The sequence below is a fragment of the Cornus florida genome, unplaced genomic scaffold (assembly GCF_030987335.1).
Source record: "Cornus florida cultivar Cherokee Brave unplaced genomic scaffold, ASM3098733v1 CherokeeBrave_3.0.0_Hap2_Chr03, whole genome shotgun sequence".
NCBI lineage: Eukaryota > Viridiplantae > Streptophyta > Magnoliopsida > Cornales > Cornaceae > Cornus > Cornus florida.
The window spans coordinates 20,580,465-20,601,453 of NW_026775573.1; the positions used below are offsets into that span (position 1 = coordinate 20,580,465).

Here is a 20,989-nt window from a genome sequence, read left to right on the forward strand (position 1 = left end):
AAGAAATATATAATATTAAAAAACTTATTTATTTCTATTGAATAAAAGGAATTATAATTAGAGGAGGGAAAAAAATACTGAAATTCAATTAAAGGATATATAATTAGAGAATGAAATATATAATTTATTTTAATAAATACATAACAATTCTATATCAAAATATACCAATAAAATAAAAATGCAAAACTTTTATATACACACTTTCACTCATGTGCACCGCACGTATATACGTGATTATAATTGAAATCAAATAATGTTGCATTTTTTATAGTAACATTTAAAGAGTTTAATTTCTAAAAAGAAAAAAAAAAAATCTAAAAATAACATGTAACAAAATTTTCAATACACACATATTATATATATAATAAACAGCATATCAAAATTCAAACTTTAAATAATTTAGTAAAAAACTCTTATTTTCTTTATTTTTTTGTTTTCAATTTAAGCGATTCTCTCTATTGTCTCACACCCTTGTAACTCCATCTCTCTCTCTCTCTCTTCATGCACTTTTTTTTGTTTCTCTGTTTGTCTCTCACTCTCTCCTAACCGAAACATAATTTTTAGCTTTGCATTGAAGAAACGAATGAATTTATTTGTTTTTTCCCTAACTGAAAATATAAATTAGTTATGTAATCTCTCTCTAGTAGTGATCTATCTCTCCTTTTTTTCAAAAAAGAAAAAGAGGAAAAAAAATTTGATGATAAGCATTTAGTGTTAATTAAATTACATAAGATAGTTAATAATATAAAATATTTGCGTTCTCATTCAAGATTGGCAAAGAAAAAAAAAAGATGGAAAGGATAAGCAAATAAACTACGGCTAATAATACAAAATAGGGACTTGAAAGGGTAAATGTAGTGAACTTTGAAAAACTTAATCATAAATGCTTCAAATATTGTTTTGTGATTAAATTATGATGTGGTTACAACTTATTATAATTGTTCTTTTGTGATAATGGAAAGGTTATACTATTTAACTACATGCCTTTTGGTATCAGGAAAAAACTTCTTCAATCTTTAATTTTCTGGTCAAGTGAATTGCATAAACTTCACAATGGAACCAACTTTACAGGTGTTTTTATTTTTTATTTTTATTTATTTTAAATATACTAAAATATGAAAAAAAAAAAAAAAAAAAAAAAAAAAAAAAGTATATATAATAATATTCTAGAATAATATTATCTAAAATTTAGTTTCAACTTTGGATTATATTCCTCATAGGCTCCTCCTAGATCCTATATATATATAAAAAATAAAAAGTAAAAATATGATGACAAGATTGTACCCTTTGATTTCTTTTGGCAAGTGAAAGTATAAATTAGTTATGTATTATATGATTATAAGAATATTTTTTTAGAGAATTATATTTTAACTTTTCTCTCTATTTTATATATAACTAGTAAAAACACACTTGAATTGAGTACCAAATTTTGAATTATACAAAAGACTTTTTTATTTAAATTAAAGGAACAAAATTATAATTTAACACATAATGTAATATTCATAAGAGAATTGGAGGATGCCATTCACATTCACATGGGCATCTCGGCACCTTTGCCCATCAAAAGCGACAGTGCAACTGCCATGCTGCACTAGCTAATAATTATGTTTTTAATTTTTATTAAGAAGATAATTTTCGGGATGAATGCGCTTCACTTGTTTGACTTTAATTTTCGTAAACAAATGACAAAAATATTCCTATTTCTTATACTCTTAATTATAAAGTTAGGAACAATAATGTCATCTTGTTTAAAAATAAAGTGTATGGTACATCATATAATAAAGTCATATAATAAAGTGTAAATGTTGTCTTTCTTTTATTCGAGATAGGGTTTATAAGAGAAGATTATTAATCATCAAGGGTTGATATATCATCTTCTGCCAAACTATTTCAAGGTTAAAAGTTTAAGCTAGGGATTCTACCAAAAAAAAAAAAAAAAAGTTATATGAAGTTGATTACATATACTATTATGATATGAGGAAACAGTAAATTGAAACCAAAAAATGGCGGCAAAAATAAAATCCATAGAATCATATTTGAGTAGAAGAAATAAATTTTTTTTTTTTTTTTAAATAACTTAATTAATAACCTAAATTAGATGAAGCCTATTTTAATAGGGGGTAAAAGTGTTTTGAAAAGTATACTTCAAGGGTGTTTTTTGCACTTCTCCCTTTTTAATACCATATTTTGTTTGGATAGATATTGTGTTGTTCTTAGCTGGTTACTTTCTTCAAAAATGGAGGATTATATGAAATTGGTATAGATTATAATTTTGTAGCTTTATGTGTTTTGACATTTTGTTTTTTTGTTGAAAATGTTTGATTGAATGCTTGAGATAGAAGAGTTATATGTTAATTTTATGTTTTCTATGTTAATTGTTGGCACCTTATATGTGTGGATACCTCTCACAATATGAATTCTCGGTTTAAGAAAAATACCTTGAGCATCGAAAGAAAGAAATGCAAAACGAATAATATTTACACTGACTGGACAGGTCGTGACAATGTATGTCCGGGTAAACTATGGATTATCAATATGTTTTAAGTGTAAATTTAATAATTGTATTATACAAAAGTGCTAGTGTGTCCACTGTCCACTAACTGTAACATAAATGAATCCCACCAATTCAGTCAATTTTTAATTTAGCCCTTGACTCTTAGTTCATGACTCTAACCTTCATTTCATTGACACTTCTTTTGATTCTCGCATTCCCATAATAAGATTGCAAAATGAAAAGTTTGCAGCCTTTGTCAGTACAAGCCTTTTAGAGTTCCATGAATTCCAGAATAGAAAGGTAGTCCTCAAATGATATGAAAATGTATCATGTATTCATCAATATTTATCTCTTTGTATTTTCTTATGTGACCAGTATGCAAATATTAGGGAAAGAGGAAGATCAAAGTTGACGTGGATATTGGTTGTGCTAGTGATGAAGGATATGATGCATGTAGTTTGACCCCTTAAATAGAACAGAGTTGAAACATAGGATTCATGTAGCCAACACCAAGTAGTTGTAAAAAAGGCTTGGTGGTTGTAGTTGTATTACCAGTGAGGTATGCACAAATTGAGGTCTAGGATCGGTGATAATCTGAGCTATTTTTTTCCCGATCTCAGTAGTTTGGGGTTTCCTGCTGGCCTTCTTGCTAAAAGTAAAAATTCATAATATGTGGTGTTACAATCGTTTTCTTTGTAAATTTTCTACACCCTTTTCTAGGAAAACCGATGCATGTCAAGTTTGTTCTGCTTCTTTGTTTGTTAAACCTTCTGAAGAAACCTCACCTCTTCAAACCAAATTTTTTTTTTTTTTTCCTGAATGATGCATGATAAGCGTAAGTAATGATTCTCTAAATGCAATGCAAGATTGAATATTGAGAATAAGAATATTAATAAATTGCTAGTCAAACTGATATTCCAAGGAAAATTTCCAAAAAGATATCTTAATCAGGTAGAATGGTGTTTATGAAACGTGGTTCGTAGTTACGGTATTGGTCGCGGTCGAGATGTAATGGATTCGGGATGAATATCGGTGTAAACCGATCGAATTGGTCGAACCTTTGAAGAAGGGTTACGAACCGTCCGCCATGCTATGAAATGCATAATAGCTAATATAGTGATAGCCAACAGGTCAGTGGTCTAGCGGTACCAAACTCTTACTTCCCAAAATGATATCAGGTGTTCGAGTCTCGGTGGAGGCATGTGTGTGTGAGTACTAATTAAGAAAAAAATATATATAATATAGTGACAGCCATTTCCACTTACTTTGACTTGTGAGGTATTAGGTATTAAACTCAAAATTAAATGAGAGCGAGAGAGACCGGGGAATTCTAAGGTCTTTGGATTTGTACAGATATCACTTAAATTCTCATTTACATGGAATTGCTCAGAAATAAAAAGCTCCTTTTTTTTTTTTTTTTTAGGGGTACTAGAAAATGAACAATTTATACAACCCATATCACTTCAACCTTTCTATCACTTGAGCACAGATAAACAGATCTACTCTAATCCTGCTAAACTTTTTGCACCTGGATCCTCTGCTATAACAATTCTCTGATGTAGTGGTGTGCTGAAAACAGTTTTTTTTCTTCGTAAATGGTGTTGAACACATTAATTCTGCTTTTATGAAAAACCCTACAGCATGGTGCTGTAACAGCAGATGATCCGAGCTACAACCCTTGTACCAGTTGAGTTGAGACCGGAAGCACACAGATCATTGCAAGCCACTTGGTGAGTGAAGGCTGAACGGTGTCGCACACTCGTGCAAAAAAATCATGTTTCTCCACAGAACCAATGTCACAGCCCTTCTTCTGCCCAGTTTGAAATTACTGGTTTTGTGACTATATTTGCGATTTTGTGGGTTGACTCTATCTCTTTTCTTTGAAGAACTCCCTCTATTTCATTTTGTGAGTCATGGTTTCCGAAACCGATATTTAAAGTGAGACGGAGGTAGTAATAAGATTGTCCCGTAGACACCACCATGAAACCAAGCATTAAAAACTTTACACTAGCGGGATCCCTACCTAGAAGAGGGTCAAATCATACTTTTTCATTACTACTTTGACACCACCATGAAAGCAAGTTCTGTACTGATTACATATTCCCATCAACAAACCACAAAAAAAAAAAAAAGAAGGAAATATTTGATGTAATATCATTATGGAACTATTCCACTTCTGAAGAGTTCAATCAGAAATGTTTTATTTTTCGTTGGTTAGAAACACTGGCACACATTTGTACCTAACAAGAGTAAAACCCTCATCTTCCACTTTCAAAAGTAGAGGAATGTTGCTGGATTACAGACCTTGGCATACAACCAGCAATTTAAGAAGAAGAAAAAAAAAAGAAAAAAAAAGATAACATTTCATCGTTGAAGCAAATTAAGAAGTACAAATTCAATTCAGCCATTACATTACACAACAGCCCAACCAGCAAATGTCTCCCATACCTAAGGAGTGGGCATCACTTACAGTCTTACAGTACACTACACAACTTGATAGATAATTTCACAATAACTCAATAACCAAATGAAAAATACTGGACAGCCCAGCAATATATATATATATATAAATTCCATGATTTTATGATTCAGCATTAGTTTTCCAACACAGTATCCATTAAAATCCACATGTCCCCTGCCAAAAAAAGAAAAAAATGAAAAAAAAAAAAAGGGGCATCCATGGGTTTTGTCAGTCAAGAATGTGAAAATTATAATACCCAGTAACAATAAAATAATTAATAATAAGAATTGAACTCAAAGCACCCCATAGATGTCTGTTACCATATTGTAGTGGCTTTGGCACAATTTTATATTTCACCAAAAATGATTCAAGAAGAAGTCTGCATGTGTTTTGAACATATGCTAGTCAATTTGCCTACCTCATTAATTTTAAATCGGTCCAATTTTTATTTTTATTTATTATTATTATTTTTTTTAACAACTGAATTTTAGATGTTGAAGTTTTGAGCAGTATTTATAGATTGAGCATTTAAAAAAATATATATATATATGTCTTAGAAAATAAAAAATGAAGGAAAAAGAGAAGAGGATTTCAATAAAAAATTATAAGAAAACAACTTTGGATAGAAAGCAATTAACAAGGAATAGAGAACATTGAGAGGATCCGTGATTTGGTGGCCTTGTATAGTCACAAAGCTGCCCACAACAACTTATTCCTGTACCCGTAACATAATAGCACTTCCACCACGTACATAATAGAAATTCAATGAATAGAAGCACTTCCACAACAACTTATTCCTGTACCCGTAACATAATAGAAATTCAATGGATAGAAGAAAGAAACAAGTTTGGTTAAGTTGCAGGGAGTGTAGAACAAGTACCTGATTCGGTTTTTCTGGACGATTACAAACCACTCAATCATTCTCACTCTAAGTTTATTATGTCTTGTCCAAAATCGAGCTGTATGCGGCGGATTCGGGAAATCTTGGACCAATCTTCCCCTTTCTCCCTTTGGCAACGTGGTTCCAGCAATGGACATCTGAATATGGCCAGGTAAGAGAGGGAGTTGGGCAGCCCCTCTTCTGGCAAGGACTGGAGCTTAGGGCAATCATAGATGGATAGGTTTGTAAGAGAGGTGAGGTGTTGAAGGCCCTTGTGGTTCAGTGCTTTCAGATTTGAAAGGTTCCAGATGTGAAGTCCAGTAAGAGTGGTGGGCAACAGGCACTCCTCCGGAAATGACTCCAACTCTTCTTCTTCATTTTCACTTTTGATCCAGAATTCTTCAAGAGACGGGAGTTTTTGCTGCAAATCCCACCTCATCCGGCCCTTCATCAGTTTATTGCAATTAATGATACGAAGTCTCCTTAAGTTGGATGGCAAACCTTCGTCTGGAAATGATTCAACTTCCGGACATTCTTGTATCTGAAAAGTATTAAGAGATTGGAGGGTGTGCATTTGATGCGGTAGCCGCTTCAGATTCTTGCAACCCCAGATTCTCAAATCCATGAGATTGGGAATGGCCAATAATCCTCCTCCATCTCCACCACCATGGGGAAAGGATACCATTTTAGGGCAATTCACTATTTCAAGCGTTATCAGATGTTGAAGCATGGTTGGGATCAAGAGCGTCTCCAAATCCATACACGAGTTGATGTAGAGATCACGAAGCTTTGGAAAGAAGCCTAACCACAGCGACTTGAGAAGATCACAGCTTTCATTAATACTCAAAACTTCAATGGATGTGGAGTAATTATACTCCTTCATCTCCTCGGACAGGGGAAACTCTAATATCCTACAGGAGGAGATGTCAAGTGTTTTCAATGTAGCGATGGGCAAAGACACCTTAACAAGAGATGAACAATTAAAGATGTGCAACTCTTCAAGACGAATATTAATGATTTCCTCTGATGGTACTGTTGCTGCTGCTAGGGACTGTAGAGCTTTACAACGTTTGATGCCAAGTTTTTTCAATGTAGCGATAGGAAAAGACACCTGAAGAAGAGATGAACAATCAGAGATACGCAACTCTTCAAGACAATTGTTGATGATTTCCTCTGATGCTAGGGACTGTAGACCTTCACAACTGCTGATCTTTAGCGTCTTAAGCTTCGGCGGCAGCCCCATGTCTGGAAATGACACAAGCCTCGGGCATTCCTCTATCTTCAACCTTTCAAGATTTACTAATCTGCACAACTCCTGTGGCAATTCCTTCAAGTTTGACATCCCTGAAATCTCCAATTGCTGTAGAGAAGACAGGTGTTGCATTTGCTGCGGCAATTCCGTCAAATTTGGAATATTTGGAATCTTCAACCCCTGAATGCAAGGAAGTCCTTGCAGTAACAGCCTAACTTGATTGGATTCGGAAATGTTAAGCTTTGTTAGGATTGGGGAGCGGATAGATAATTCACTGATCAACTTAGGACAATTGTGTATTGAAAACTCTATAAGGCTAGAGAACTCTTCAATCCCTGATGCATCCCATTCCTTCCACTCTGCCATTCCATCAAACAATAGTGTCTCCAAAGATTTAAACGGTTTGTTCGAAGAAGAAGCATTCCCATAGAACTCCCCACCGACCTTCCTTATTGCATTCATCCTTTCAATTCTTAGATATTTTAGAGAGGGTAACTGCCCAATTGATGGCAAAGAAGAGCAATTTTCACAGCCTATAAGATCCAAGGACACCATGTCACCAAACGAATTACCTTTCTCTAACCAATTTGAAAATCTTGTGCCCCCATAGTTAATGATACGGAGATGCTTCACTCCCGCATGAGGATGTAGGTTGTCGAGTATAAGTTCTTCATTTTGTAAATTGTGAGTATGGCTGACCCATTTCAGCTCTAACCCTTCAAGATGCTTCTTTCCTTTCAGATTAGCCTCTGATGCCTCCGGACCACTGGTTACGTTTTGAAGCTCTGAAATGCAGAGTTGCCCCCGAAGTTGACCGAGTTCCTTCAACCCACTAAATCTTGACCAACCATCCTTGGCAACAACAAAATCTGTTAGATGTTGGAGATCTTTCAATATGCTCATTTGAGTTGGCATCCCAGTCAATCTAGTTTTTCGGATATCAAGATAGCGCAACTTTACTAGTTTTCCTATGTTGACAGGCAACTCAATAAGATCCCCACAAAATGACAAATCTAATGTCTGTAAGTTGCACAACGTTGTTACTGTACCAGGTAATCGTTTGAGTAGAGTCCGAGAGAGATCCAAATAGCGTAAATGTATCAAATTTTCAATCGATTGAGGCAGTTCATGAATCTTATATCTTGACAAAGATAACACCCTTAAGCATCTCAAACTTGGTAACATATCATGTAGGACCTTACTGCCCAAGAAAAAAGACCGTCCTTCACTTCGAAATGATATGAAACTCCGTAAACACTTAACCTCATTAATAACCTTGAATTTCTCAAATGCATCAAATTGGCACTGAAGATATGAGAAATGGCGAACTTTTTCACATATATTATGAAGTGGTTTGTCATCATCCAACCTAACACAGAACTTCCCAGATATATCTTGAGCTAAATCATTGAGTAGGTCATGCATTACAAAATAGGAAGGACTGTCACTTAATCTCTGAAAGAATGACCTTGATAGTAGTTCATGAAAGTAGTCATTACCTTCTTCCATTGAATTTTTGCTTTCGGGCTGCTGCGGCACAAGATCTTCGGCTATCCATAACCGGACTAATTTCTCCTTCTTAAATACGTAATCTTTAGGAAATTTCGAACAATATGCAAAGCATCGCTTTAAATACGAAGGAAGATACTGATAGCTCAATCTTAGAGCTGGAATAACGTTTTTCTCCTTCAAACCCCATATCTTGCTTTCCAGTATTTTTTTCCAGTACTCAATATCCTGATTGGACCTCAAGAGACCCCCAAGTGATTTTACAGCTAAAGGCAGGCCTCCACACTTCTTCACAATTTCTCTTCCAATTTTCACTAGCTCTGAATTAGGCCTATGATCTCCATTCACAAATGCATGCCTTGCAAATAATGACCAAGAATCGTCAACCAACAGTGGCTCCAAGTGATGACTAGGAATGGCGCCCATTACTGATGCAACCTTTTCACTGCGTGTTGTTATCATAATCCTACTTCCCTGTGCTCCACCAATGAAAGGTTTTCTTAAGCGGTCCCAGACATTATAATCATCGTTCCAAACATCGTCTAAAACAATAAGAAATTTTTTGCCAGTGAGGCTCTCTTTCAACTTGATTTGAAGCTGGTCAAGGTTGTCGATGTCCTTGTTTGTTCCGTTAACATCGTCCAAAATTTTCTTTGTTATCTTGTAACTATCAAATGCATCGGAAACGCAAACCCATGCTTTCAAATGAAATTTGTCCTTTACTTCAGTGTCATTGTATATATGTTGAGCAAGGGTTGTCTTTCCCAAGCCACCCATTCCAACAATGGAGATCACAGGAATCTGATTCCCAGTTGCAATATCGTCGGTCAACAATTTCATTATATCCTCTTTGTCTTTGTTCCTCCCATAAATCTGAGACTCATTTACCAGGGAAGTTTCTTCTCTGTTGTTTGGTAAGTGGGAAGTTCCTTGTCTTCCAACATTCTCCATCAAATGAAGAGAATTTTTTTGGTTGATGAACTCGTCCAACTTACTGATGACCTCTTTCATCATCGACTCTATAGCATTATCAGAATGATAAGCAGGAGTCGAGACAAAACAATTAATTCGTAACAGAAATTGCTTCATTAGATGGAGAAATCGACGAACAATACTTGTGCTGCTTTGGGTTTGGGGAGGATGATGATCATCAGCTTCCAACTTGTGCCTCAAGGCCTTGGTAGCTATCTCGTCCAGTAAGTCGTCAGCTTGGTAGACAACATGTTGAAGCTCGTCCAGCCAAGCTTTCACTGCCGGGTTGGTAATCTGCTTGTCCTCGGCATCATCCAACACTACTTGAAGGGCCAGTAACTTTGTCTTCATATTGCCTATGAGTCCATCATCAAATTTTTGTTTGGAAAAGAAGCTTATGAACTCCGGAGAAGCCAGACGATCAAACAGCACGTCAAAGGAAGCCGAGAGAAGTGCTCCAACCACCATTTCAGCCATTTTCTTGTTCTTTAAGTTGCTGAGTAAAGCGCAGAATAGAAGGAAAGAGTGAGAGTGCAAGCAGAGTAGGTATGTTTGCACAAATATGGATGCTGCAAGCAATACTATTAAAGGTCCCCCCACACGGCTAAAAATTAATGAAACTATTTGATTGTGCATTTGGGTAAGTTTGTTTCTTTTTATTTTTATTTATTTTTTTTGGTTTAATTGAGATGTGAATAATTACTCTGTACCGAACATGAGTGGGCAATCATAAAAACAAATTTGAAAATATATTTCTATAGTAATAATATATTGGCCACAATCGTGTTTTTTTTTTTGGTTATTATTATTATTTTTATTGTTATTTGGTTATTATTATTATTTTTGTTAAATTGATATCGACGTGAATAACTTACCCAAAAAAAAAGATATCGATGTGAATAACTATTCTGTACTGAACTTGAGTGGAATCATAAAGATATCGAAAATATATTGTAATAATTGACCACAATTGTTTAAGATTCTTTTTAAAAATTTTATTTTTTGGTGATCATAAAATGAGGATTTGATAAATTAGACAAAACTTTAAGCTACATTCTGTAAATTTCTTGTTAGTGGCTAGCTAACTTAAAAATATCAGGAAAAATCTCTTCAATCTTCAATTTTCTGCTTTTGTTACATTGGATACTTAGTACAGTGAATTGCATAAAGCTCAAAAACGAGCCAATTTTATACTTTTTCTTTTTCATTTTTTCATAGTTTTGAAATTTTTGTTACATATATTAAATATAAAAATAGAAAATATAATGAAATTATAAAAAAATATGTTTTACAAATTCAAGAGTCCTTGTTTTAAAAATATGTTTATTACATTGGCCGTGAATAAATTTTTAGATTTACCCCTTTGATGAGGTCCGCCCATTTTGGAAAATTGAGACTTTGATAAATTAAAAATATTATAAAAAATAGTACATTAATTTTTAAAATGAAACAACAATAATGAAACAATCAAAAATAAAAGATGGATTATTAATATGGGAGGAAGGAAGTAAATAAATAAACAAAATTGTATAATAATATATTTTTAATTATTTATTTTTGTGAGGAATTCTTAATTTCTTATGATCATGATTGCAAGAGAATTGGAGGATGCATTTGCATTCATTCACATGGGCATGTCGGCACCTCTGCCCATCAAAAGCGACAGTGTAGCTGCCAGGCTGTACTAGATTCATTTCACATTTGACTTTGTAATAATTTGACCACAAAAGCTAATAATTTGTGCTGGGAGGCCATTGACTCTTCTCATATGTTTTTGTTTTTCTTATTATAAAGATAATTTTCACACTGATAAACGCACTTCACTTGTTTGTCTTTAATTTTCGTAAGCAAATGAAAAAAATATCCCTAATTCTTATACCCTTGAACTAAATCATCAAGGGTTGATATATATATATATATATATATATATATATATCACCAAACTATTTCAAGGTTAAAAGTTTAAGGGATTCTACCAACACCCAAAATATATATATATATATATATATATATATATATATATATAATTTTAAAGAAAAAAGTTCAATATGGACTGAAACATCACTCCACAAGTTTAAAAATAAAGTAAGATTCCAATCTGACTACTGAAAGAGATTTGGCATTGATATTGGCACATCGAAGCCAATAAAAAAAATACTACGTATGTTTTACAAATTCAAGAGCTAAACCAGCTAGTTTTTTGAAATTGATATTCAAATTTAATTTTCTGAACTTGTAAAGAGTACAAGTCAAAATTGAAGTATGCATAAATTGAATTCAAATAATCTTAAACTTGGCTTGGCATTGTTCGGCTAGGTAGAAGAAGAGAATAAACTTAGGAGAGAATGAAAGAGAAAGTTTAATTGTTTTTATCATTATATTCAATAATATTTAGTGCTAAACTCATAAAACTCTTACTATTTTTAATCATAAAATCTCAAACTGTTTCAAAAAACTCCAGTACTATTACAAAATTATCATATTGCCCCAATTCTGTTAGTTTGGGGTGTTAAAATTGCACTTCCTGCTCACTTGTATTGGCAAAATATTTTTAGTGACAAAATTACTACTGCAAAACACATGTGCCAACCATGTGTTGATACATTTTTTGTTATTCGAAAAATGCCCCTAAGCATGTTAAATAATAGAAGGCAAAGTTTACTCATTCATGAAAATGATTGAATTAAAATTTTATATAATTTATGACTGAAGACATTAAAAGAATATTTTAAAAAAAAAATTACCATCAAATTATGTATTTCCTTTTAAAACACAGATAATTCCTTTCATTTTATTTATTTTTTAGAAATATAATAAATCTAACTTTGAAAATCTTATTCCAATTGAGTTTTGAATCAATAGTTTTTTTTATATATATACTATTTTTCAAAATAATAAATAAAGTTTTGTAATTAGAGTTTTATTCTAAATTAAGTGGTTATCCAAAATCAATTAGTTTTCCATTTAAACATATTTGAAAAAAAAAAATATTAACTATCCTAATTGTTGTCAATTTTTACATCTAAATTGTGTAGTAATTAGTCGATTTTAATGACTTATTTAATTTTTTGTTTACCAAATTGTGAATTATACAAAAGACTTTTTTATTTAAATTAAATGAACTAAATTATAATTTAACACATAACGTAATATTCATAAGAGAATTGAAAGATGCCATTCACATTCACATTCACATTCACGTGGGCATGTTGGCACCTCTTCTCATATGTTTTTGTTTTTTTTATTAAGAAGAAATTTTTTGCAGGGATGAATGCGCTTCACTTGTTTGCCTTTAATTTTCGTAAACAAATGACAAAAATATCCCTATTTCTTATACTCTTAATTATAAAGTTAGGAACAATAATGTCATCTTGTTTAAAAATAAAGTGTATGGTACATCATATAATAAAGTCATATAATAAAGTGTAAATGTTGTCTTTCTTTTATTCGAGATAGGGTTTATAAGAGAAGATTATTAATCATCAAGGGTTGATATATCATCTTCTGCCAAACTATTTCAAGGTTAAAAGTTTAAGCTAGGGATTCTACCAAAAAAAAAAAAAAAAGTTATATGAAGTTGATTACATATACTATTATGATATGAGGAAACAGTAAATTGAAACCAAAAAATGACGGCAAAAATAAAATCCATAGAATCATATTTGAGTAGAAGAAATAAATTTTTTTTTTTTTTAAATAACTTAATCAATAACCTAAATTAGATGAAGCCTATTTTATCAAATTTAACAATAAAATAAAAAATTTAAAGATTACTACAAAGGTAAAATCAATAGAATCATACTCAAATAGAATAGGAGAAAGAATTAAAGATTCTTTTAAATCAAAAACTTGAAAAATAGCATAAAAGAACAAATCAATAAAATTATACTCGATTATAATAAAAGAAATAATTAAAAAAAAAAAAACTTAATCAAAAACTCTAAATTGGACGAAACATATTCCATCAAAATTCAAAAGCAAATAAAAATAAAAAATAACGGCACAGATAAAATCAATTGATCATATTCAGATATAATTAAAAATTCTTCTAAATCAAAATATTGAAAAATAAGTAAAAATAGAAAATAACAAAGAATTGAAAATTCTTTTAAATCGAAACTTTAAAAATAACAGCAAAAGTAAAATTAGTATAATTATACTCAAATATAATTTTTTTAAAAAAAATAATTTTGTATAAAAAAATAAAAAATAAAAAAAATAAAAAAATCTTATTTAATAATTTTGTATAGCATTTTCCAATTAACATTGTACAAAGTAAAGCTACTTTGGATTACGGGTCCCTCACGAAAGCATCATGAAAGAAAATGCTCCAACAAGTCTAAAAATAGTTGCTGCAATAACATGGGACAATGTACCTTCCAAATATATATATCTGCGTATATATATTTATATATATATCTACACTATTAAGTTTATTATTGAAAGTACAAAAATTGTTGTCAGTGTTTCTGTATATTAATTTATTTAATAATATAGTACTAAAAATACTAATAATAATAATAATAATAATAATAATAATAATAATAATAATAGTAGAGTAATATAAAATATTTGAAATTCAATAAAAGGAAATCTGAATAAAAATATATATATTGAAATTCTATAAAAAGAAATCTAATTAGAGAAGAATATATATAATATTAAAAAATTTTAATTAGTAAAGAAAATACAAATAATAATTATATAGTAATAGAAAATACTGAAATTCAATAAATGAAAATCTAATTAGAGAACAAAATTTATAATATTAAAAAATTTATTTAATAATAGAGTATTAGAAAATCTAATTAGTGCAGGAAATATATACAATTAAAAAATTAAAAAAACTAAAAGTCAATAAAAAGAAATCTAATTGGAGAAAGAAATATATAATATTAAAAAACTCATTTATTAAATTGAATAAAAGAAATTATAATTAGAGGAGGGAAAAAATACTGAAATTCAATTAAAGGATATATAATTAGAGAATGCAATATATAATTTATTTTAATAAATACATAATAATTCTATATCAAAATATACCAATAAAATAACCATGCAAAACTTATATATACACACTTTCACTCATGTGCACCGCACGTATATAAGTGATTATACTTGAAATCAAATAATGTTGCATTTTTCATGGTAACATCTAAAGAGTTTAATGTCCAAAAAAAAAAAATCTAAAATAACATGTAACAAAATTTTCAATACACACATATTTATATATAAAATAAACAGCATAGAAAAATTCAAACTTTAAAAAATTTAGTAAAAAATTTCTTATATTCTTCTTTTCTTTATCTTTTTTTATTTCAATTTAAGCAATTATCTCTATTGTCTCACACCCTTGCTACACCACCTCTCTCTCTTACTTTATGCACTTTTTGTTTTGTTTCTCTCACAAAGTCTCTCACTCTTTCGTAGAGATTTATCTCTCATTTTTTTCAAAAAAAAAAAATTTTTTTGAGGATAAGCAACAATATTTGATTGCTTGTACCCTAACCGAAATATAAGTTTTTGCTTTGCATAGAAGATACATATGAATTAATTGAAAAAATATATATATTATGATGCAGATTACATAATATATACAAGTAATATGCATTACCTAAGTGGATTCCGAATTCTCTGTTTGTTTTCAGGCTTATATGACAATCAACAAATAAAGAAGTTGTGTCTGCAAAACAATAATTAAATAATTAGTATAAATTCCGGACAAGAGAGAGTAGGAGATACACATATAAAATGAAATGCAGATATAATAAATTCACAATTCAAATCGTAGCCAACTGATGGAGGAAACCCAATAGTATTAATTTTGAGGTAGGAGGATAGCTCTGTGTCAAAAGAATTGTAGAAACCCAATTATTTAAAGATAAAGTAGAACCAAAGATAAAAATGGTCAAGTGAGAAAACACCCTAAATTAATCTTACAGTACATATCACACTCTTCACGTGCAAAAAACACTCTTAAAGTTTTAATTTGGTACAAATACGTCACTAAAAAATTTAAATTCAAAGTTAACTAAATTACCCTTACTAAATTATTTTATAAAATATATAAAAATAAATAATTTTGTAAAATGACCGAAAAGAACACTATTGGAGGATGCCCCTCTCGTACAAAAAACACTCCTAAAGTTTTAATTTGGTGTAAATAGATCCCTCTGACAAATATAAACCCTAAGTTGACTAAATTACCCTTACTGAACCATTTTATAAATATAAAAATAAATAATTTTATAAAATGACCGATAATGACATTATTGGAGACGCCGGCAATAGACAAGTAAAGTAAAAATATAAAATGAAAATAAAAGTAAGATAAAAATAAAAAATAAAAAACAAAAATAAAGTGCAAACTAATGAAAATAAAAAAATTTCCAAACTCCGAAAACCATTACATACTGATATTGGAATTTTTTTTTTTTGTTCAACAGTGTTGGTACAAAATAAAATAAAATAAAGGAAAAAAATATTAGTAGAAAAATGTAAACTGGAATCTCAAAAAAATTAAATTCTTGTTCTACAAATTCTCAAAAAAAAATTAAAAAAAATGTTTAGAGATATATATAAAGAAAAAAGTTTCAAAACGAAAGTATAAAGTAATATGCACATAATACCCATATAGTATGAAATTAGTAGCATATATATCCCTTTGTGTATTTTTAGAAGAGTAAAAGGGCAAAACGGGTATTACAATACTAATTTATGTCGGATGGGATATTTTTACACAATGTGAAAAGATTATGGGTATTTTTTGCATACTTTTTTAAATATGGAGTAAAAGTGTTGCGCAGAATAGAATTTAGGGTTATTTTTTGCACTTGTCCAAAAATAAATGATCAAGAAAATTTTGAAAAATAACGTTACTTCTGATAATAGGTCACACTCAATAAGGGTTTTGGGGAAAATAAAATGTTGAATTCTCATTCTAATAGAACAAATAAAAATGGTAAAAAATTAGAAAATTAACGCTAAATATAGAAACAAAATTAACAACTAAATGTATTGAACTTATGAAGGTACTTGAGGACAAAATTTAGAATAACTTTGTTACGGATGATGATGAATGTTTCAAATGTTATTATGTCATTAATTTGAGATGGGGAGTATGATTGTGTGGTGAAATCTTTTGGTAATCATGAAAAATTTAATAAATTTTCTAATAAAGCATGACCAGTTAAGTGTTTGTGTAAGTTTTGCTGTTGTTTTTATTTTTTTTTTCTTTAATTTGGTTTGAACTTGAGTGGAATCATTATATATATATATATATAGTAATAATTGGCCACAATCGTTTAAGATTATTTTTAAAAAAATTATTATTTGGTGGTCATAAAGTGGGAATAAAAAATATATTGTAATAATTGGCCACAATCGTTTAAGATTCTTTTTAAAAAAATTATAGTTTGGTGGTCATAAAATGGGGATTCGATTGTAACTTTCAATTAAATTTTGTAAATTTCTTGTAGTGACTAACTTAGACATGGCAAGGAAAAGTCTCTTCAATCTTCAATATTTTGCTTTGTTACATCGGATCCTTAGTACAGTGTTTTTTTCACCTTTTTTTTTCAAAATTTTGAAAAATTTTGTTACATATATTAAATATAAAAATATAAAATATGATAGAAATTAATTATATATATATATATATATATATTTTACAAATTCATGAGCCAAGCCTGGTTTTCGAAATTGAGTTTCAAGTTTAATTTTATGAACTCGTAAAGAGTATATGAGATAAAAACTAAACTTAATATGCATGAATGGAATTCAAACAACTCTGAACTCGGATTAAAATGACTCAAAAAAGAAATAAAATATACAATATATTCAAAATCGTTAATATACCGTCTCAATAAAATGACCTAACTTATGAAGATACAAACCTGTATATGTTTTGAAAGTGAGAATTCAGGAAGAGGAGAGTAGCTATGGAAAGAGAGTCTTCAAATCTTGAGATATCAAGTAATTAAAGCTATGAAATTGTATGTTTGCACACGTCTAATGGATGCTGCAACCAATATATATCATTAAATTAGGTCCCACACGACTTTAACTTATATGGGCCTAAAAATAAATATAAAAAAAAAAAGAAGAAGAAGAAGCAAAATGACATTATAGCTAATATACCATCTCAATAAAATTATTATTCAAAAAAATATATATATATATATACACACACACTTTAAACAGAAAAATTCAATATAACATCTATAACATGACTCCACAAGATGGCTAACATTAATCCAACATAACATCTGTAACACTTTAATGTTAGACTCCACAAGTCTTAACATTAAAGCAAGATGGCATTTTAGTTATTGAAAGAGATTTGGCACATTAAAAATGATAATGCACCTACTATATTCATTTCATTAGGAATAATTTTATGCACCACACAAAACTGATAATGCATTGGAGGCCATTGACTCTTCTCTTCACATATGTTTAGTAGCAGCTAAAATATGAAATCGTGATATTCTAAGAAATATGGACACAAGGCGGTATCGGATGCACGCGGTCGAACACGTATTTGACACGGCTAAAAAATTTACTTTTTTAAATAATTATTTTTTGAGATGGACATAACCTGAATAATACGCTAATAACATGACAGCAAAGACACCGCTGGTCATGTTTTGGCACTTTCGTGACACACGAGTCAATTTTTTTTCTGAGGAATTCTCGAGTGCGATTTTGATTGCAAGAGGAAAGGGCCCTTATTGTCACACTCAAGCAAGACACATTCACATGGGCACCTCTTGCCCATCAAGAGCGACTGTGCAGCTACAACACACTATATTCATTTCACCTTGACATTGGAAGCAAATGACAAAAATATTCCTAATTCTTATTCTCTTAATTATAAAGTTAGGAACAATTATGTCATCTTGTTTAAAAATAAAGTGTATTTGTCAAATAATAAAGTGTAAATGTTGTCTTTCTTTTATTAAAGGTTGGGTTTGTAAATGTGTGCTTGGGTTGTTTTAAGTGGAGAGAAAAGAAAGAACATATGCTATTCTTTAAAAAAAATGAGAAGATTTAAAGAGAAATAATCATGAATAAATAATACTTTCATAATTTTAAAATTACCCTCAACAATTAAAATAATAAACATATTATGACACTTAAGTCCAATCTTTAAAAAAAAAGTATCATCAAATAATTGGATCGTTATTTTTTCTCTTCTTTTCTCTTATCTACTTTTTCCAAACAAAAATACTATCATTTCTTTTTTTTTCCTTTAGAATTTATCCAAATATGAATAAAGGTCCTTGCTAATTTGTTATACTTTCTTTTCTTTTCTCTCATGACTAATGTTATCATTTCTTTTCTTTTATCTCCTATTTATCCAAACGAAATCTAAATAAAGTCTGAAGTAGTTTGGTCCATTCTCATCGTAATGGTTTAATTATAAGTCAAAAACCTCAATAGAATTATCAACTTGTGAAGATACAAGCCCGCAATGTGATATATATTAGAAAATACATAAAAGACCAAGGGAATTCTTCAATTTGTAACTTTTTTAAATAAAAAAAAGTAACATTCCATCTAAAAAAAAAAAAAAGAATATAACTTCTCCATTAAAATTCCAAACTATCATTTTTAGTTAAAAACCCTTGTGCATGATTATAAGATATTTTTTTGCACATCACAAAATAATCTAGTAGATGCACATCAAAAGCAATAGTGCACCTACTAGATTCATTTCATCTTTTAGGTTGAAATAGATTTTGCACCACACAAACGCCAATAATGCGTTGGAGGCCATTGACTCTTCACATATTTTTTTTTTTTTTTTTGTATTAAGAAGATAATTATTCACACTAATTTATGGACCACACAAGCCAAATGCTTTCTCACATTTTTATGAAATCAGATTCTTCACTACATTTGATGTAACATAATAATAATAATAATATTTGGGTAAGTTTTGTTCTTTGCCCTGAAAATGAGTAGGAATTACAAAAAAAAATAAATATAAATATAAATATAAAAATTGAAAATATATTGTAATAATTTTGAAAAATGATCAAGGAAATTTTGAAAAATAATATAACTTTTGATATATTGGTCACACACTCAATAAGGGTTTTGAAGTAAATAAAATGTTGAATTCTCATTCTTATAGAACAAATGAAAAATGAAAAATGAAAAATTAGAATATGAACATTAACAACTAAATGTTTTCTGAACTTGTGAAGAGTCTGAATTGAAATCCAAGCTGAGTATGCATAAATTGAATTTGAACAATCTTGAACTCAAATAAAAATGACTCAAAAAAGAGATTAAACATATTCAAAACCGTCAATATACCATCTTAATAAAATTAATATTCAATATATATATATTAGGGATGTCAATTTTTACCGCCCCGCCGGGGCCCCGCCCCGTCCCGCCCCGTTAATAACGGATATGGGAACACTTGTTATACCGTTGGGGCGGACATGGATACAAATTTTGTACCCGTCGAGGGTCACAAGGCGGGTAAGGGTTCAATATACATATCCTAGGGGCCCCGCCCCGTCCCGCCCCTCATATAACTATATTTAATATATATATATATATATATATATATATATATATTAATAAGTTATTTTAGCGGCTTACCCAATTACCCATCTCTTACAATTCTAATTTGGGATGTAAACTTGGTATTAAATTTGCTTTTGTTTTGGTTATAGTAGAAGTTGGAGCTTAGAACTTCTTGTGATTTGGTTGTATTAAACTTTTATTTTTGCTTATTATGTTCTCTGAATTATGTTATGTGCATGTTATTTTTTTTATTTTTATTAGGATACATAATTTTATTTATGTTGTGTCATTCCTAGGCTTTGCACATTTAAATAGCAGAAGTTTAAGTTCCAAAAAGTGGGAGAAAAAAATTTGTTAGTGGGGCGGGGCACGGGGGCACAGTATTTCTTAACGGGGCGGGGTTGGATATGAAAATCCAACCCGTCGTGGGTCTCGGGGCGGGCATGGACTTAATAAAAATTAAAAGGGGCGGGGCGGGATTTAGGGAAACCCGCTCCAAACCCGTCCCGTTGCCATCCCTAATATATATATATATAAACACTTTAAAGAGAAAAGTCCAATATGGCATCTGCAACACAATTCCTCAAGTTTAACATTAAGCAAGATATCAATCTAGCTACTAAAAGAGATTTGACATTCACATTTAACACATCAAAAAGAAAGTACACCTACCATGCATACTCTTTTCATCTTTTATGTTGAAATAATTTTATGGACCACACAAAGTCAATAATGCGTTGAAGGCCATTGACTCTTCACATATCCTTTTTTTTATACAAAGATAATCATTCACACTAATTTATGGGCCACACAAGCCAAATGCTATCTCACATTTTTATGAAATCAGATTCTTCACTAAATTTGATGTAACATAAT

At 30.3% G+C, this 20,989-nt stretch overlaps 1 protein-coding gene across 5 annotated transcripts in view; it reads right to left on the reverse strand.

Annotated features, from left to right (window-relative positions):
- LOC132299856 (putative disease resistance RPP13-like protein 1) overlaps positions 1-17,938 on the reverse strand; it is a 37,164-nt gene extending 19,226 nt beyond the window's left edge. Inside the window, exons 1-4 of one of the 5 annotated variants that reach the window (XM_059796721.1) lie at positions 17,464-17,938; positions 15,183-15,251; positions 5,836-10,064; positions 4,834-5,129 (exon numbers count right to left, since the gene is read on the reverse strand). In XM_059796721.1, the coding sequence (XP_059652704.1) occupies positions 5,879-10,045 (4,167 nt within the window). In that variant the 5' untranslated portion in view covers positions 10,046-10,064; positions 15,183-15,251; positions 17,464-17,938 and the 3' untranslated portion in view covers positions 4,834-5,129; positions 5,836-5,878. Of the gene's footprint in view, positions 1-4,833; positions 5,130-5,523; positions 10,065-15,182; positions 15,252-17,463 lie in introns of those variants that run through there. The other 4 variants (XM_059796722.1, XR_009480207.1, XR_009480208.1 and 1 more) reach the window with 4 other exon arrangements.
- Between the last annotated feature and the right edge of the window lie 3,051 nt (positions 17,939-20,989).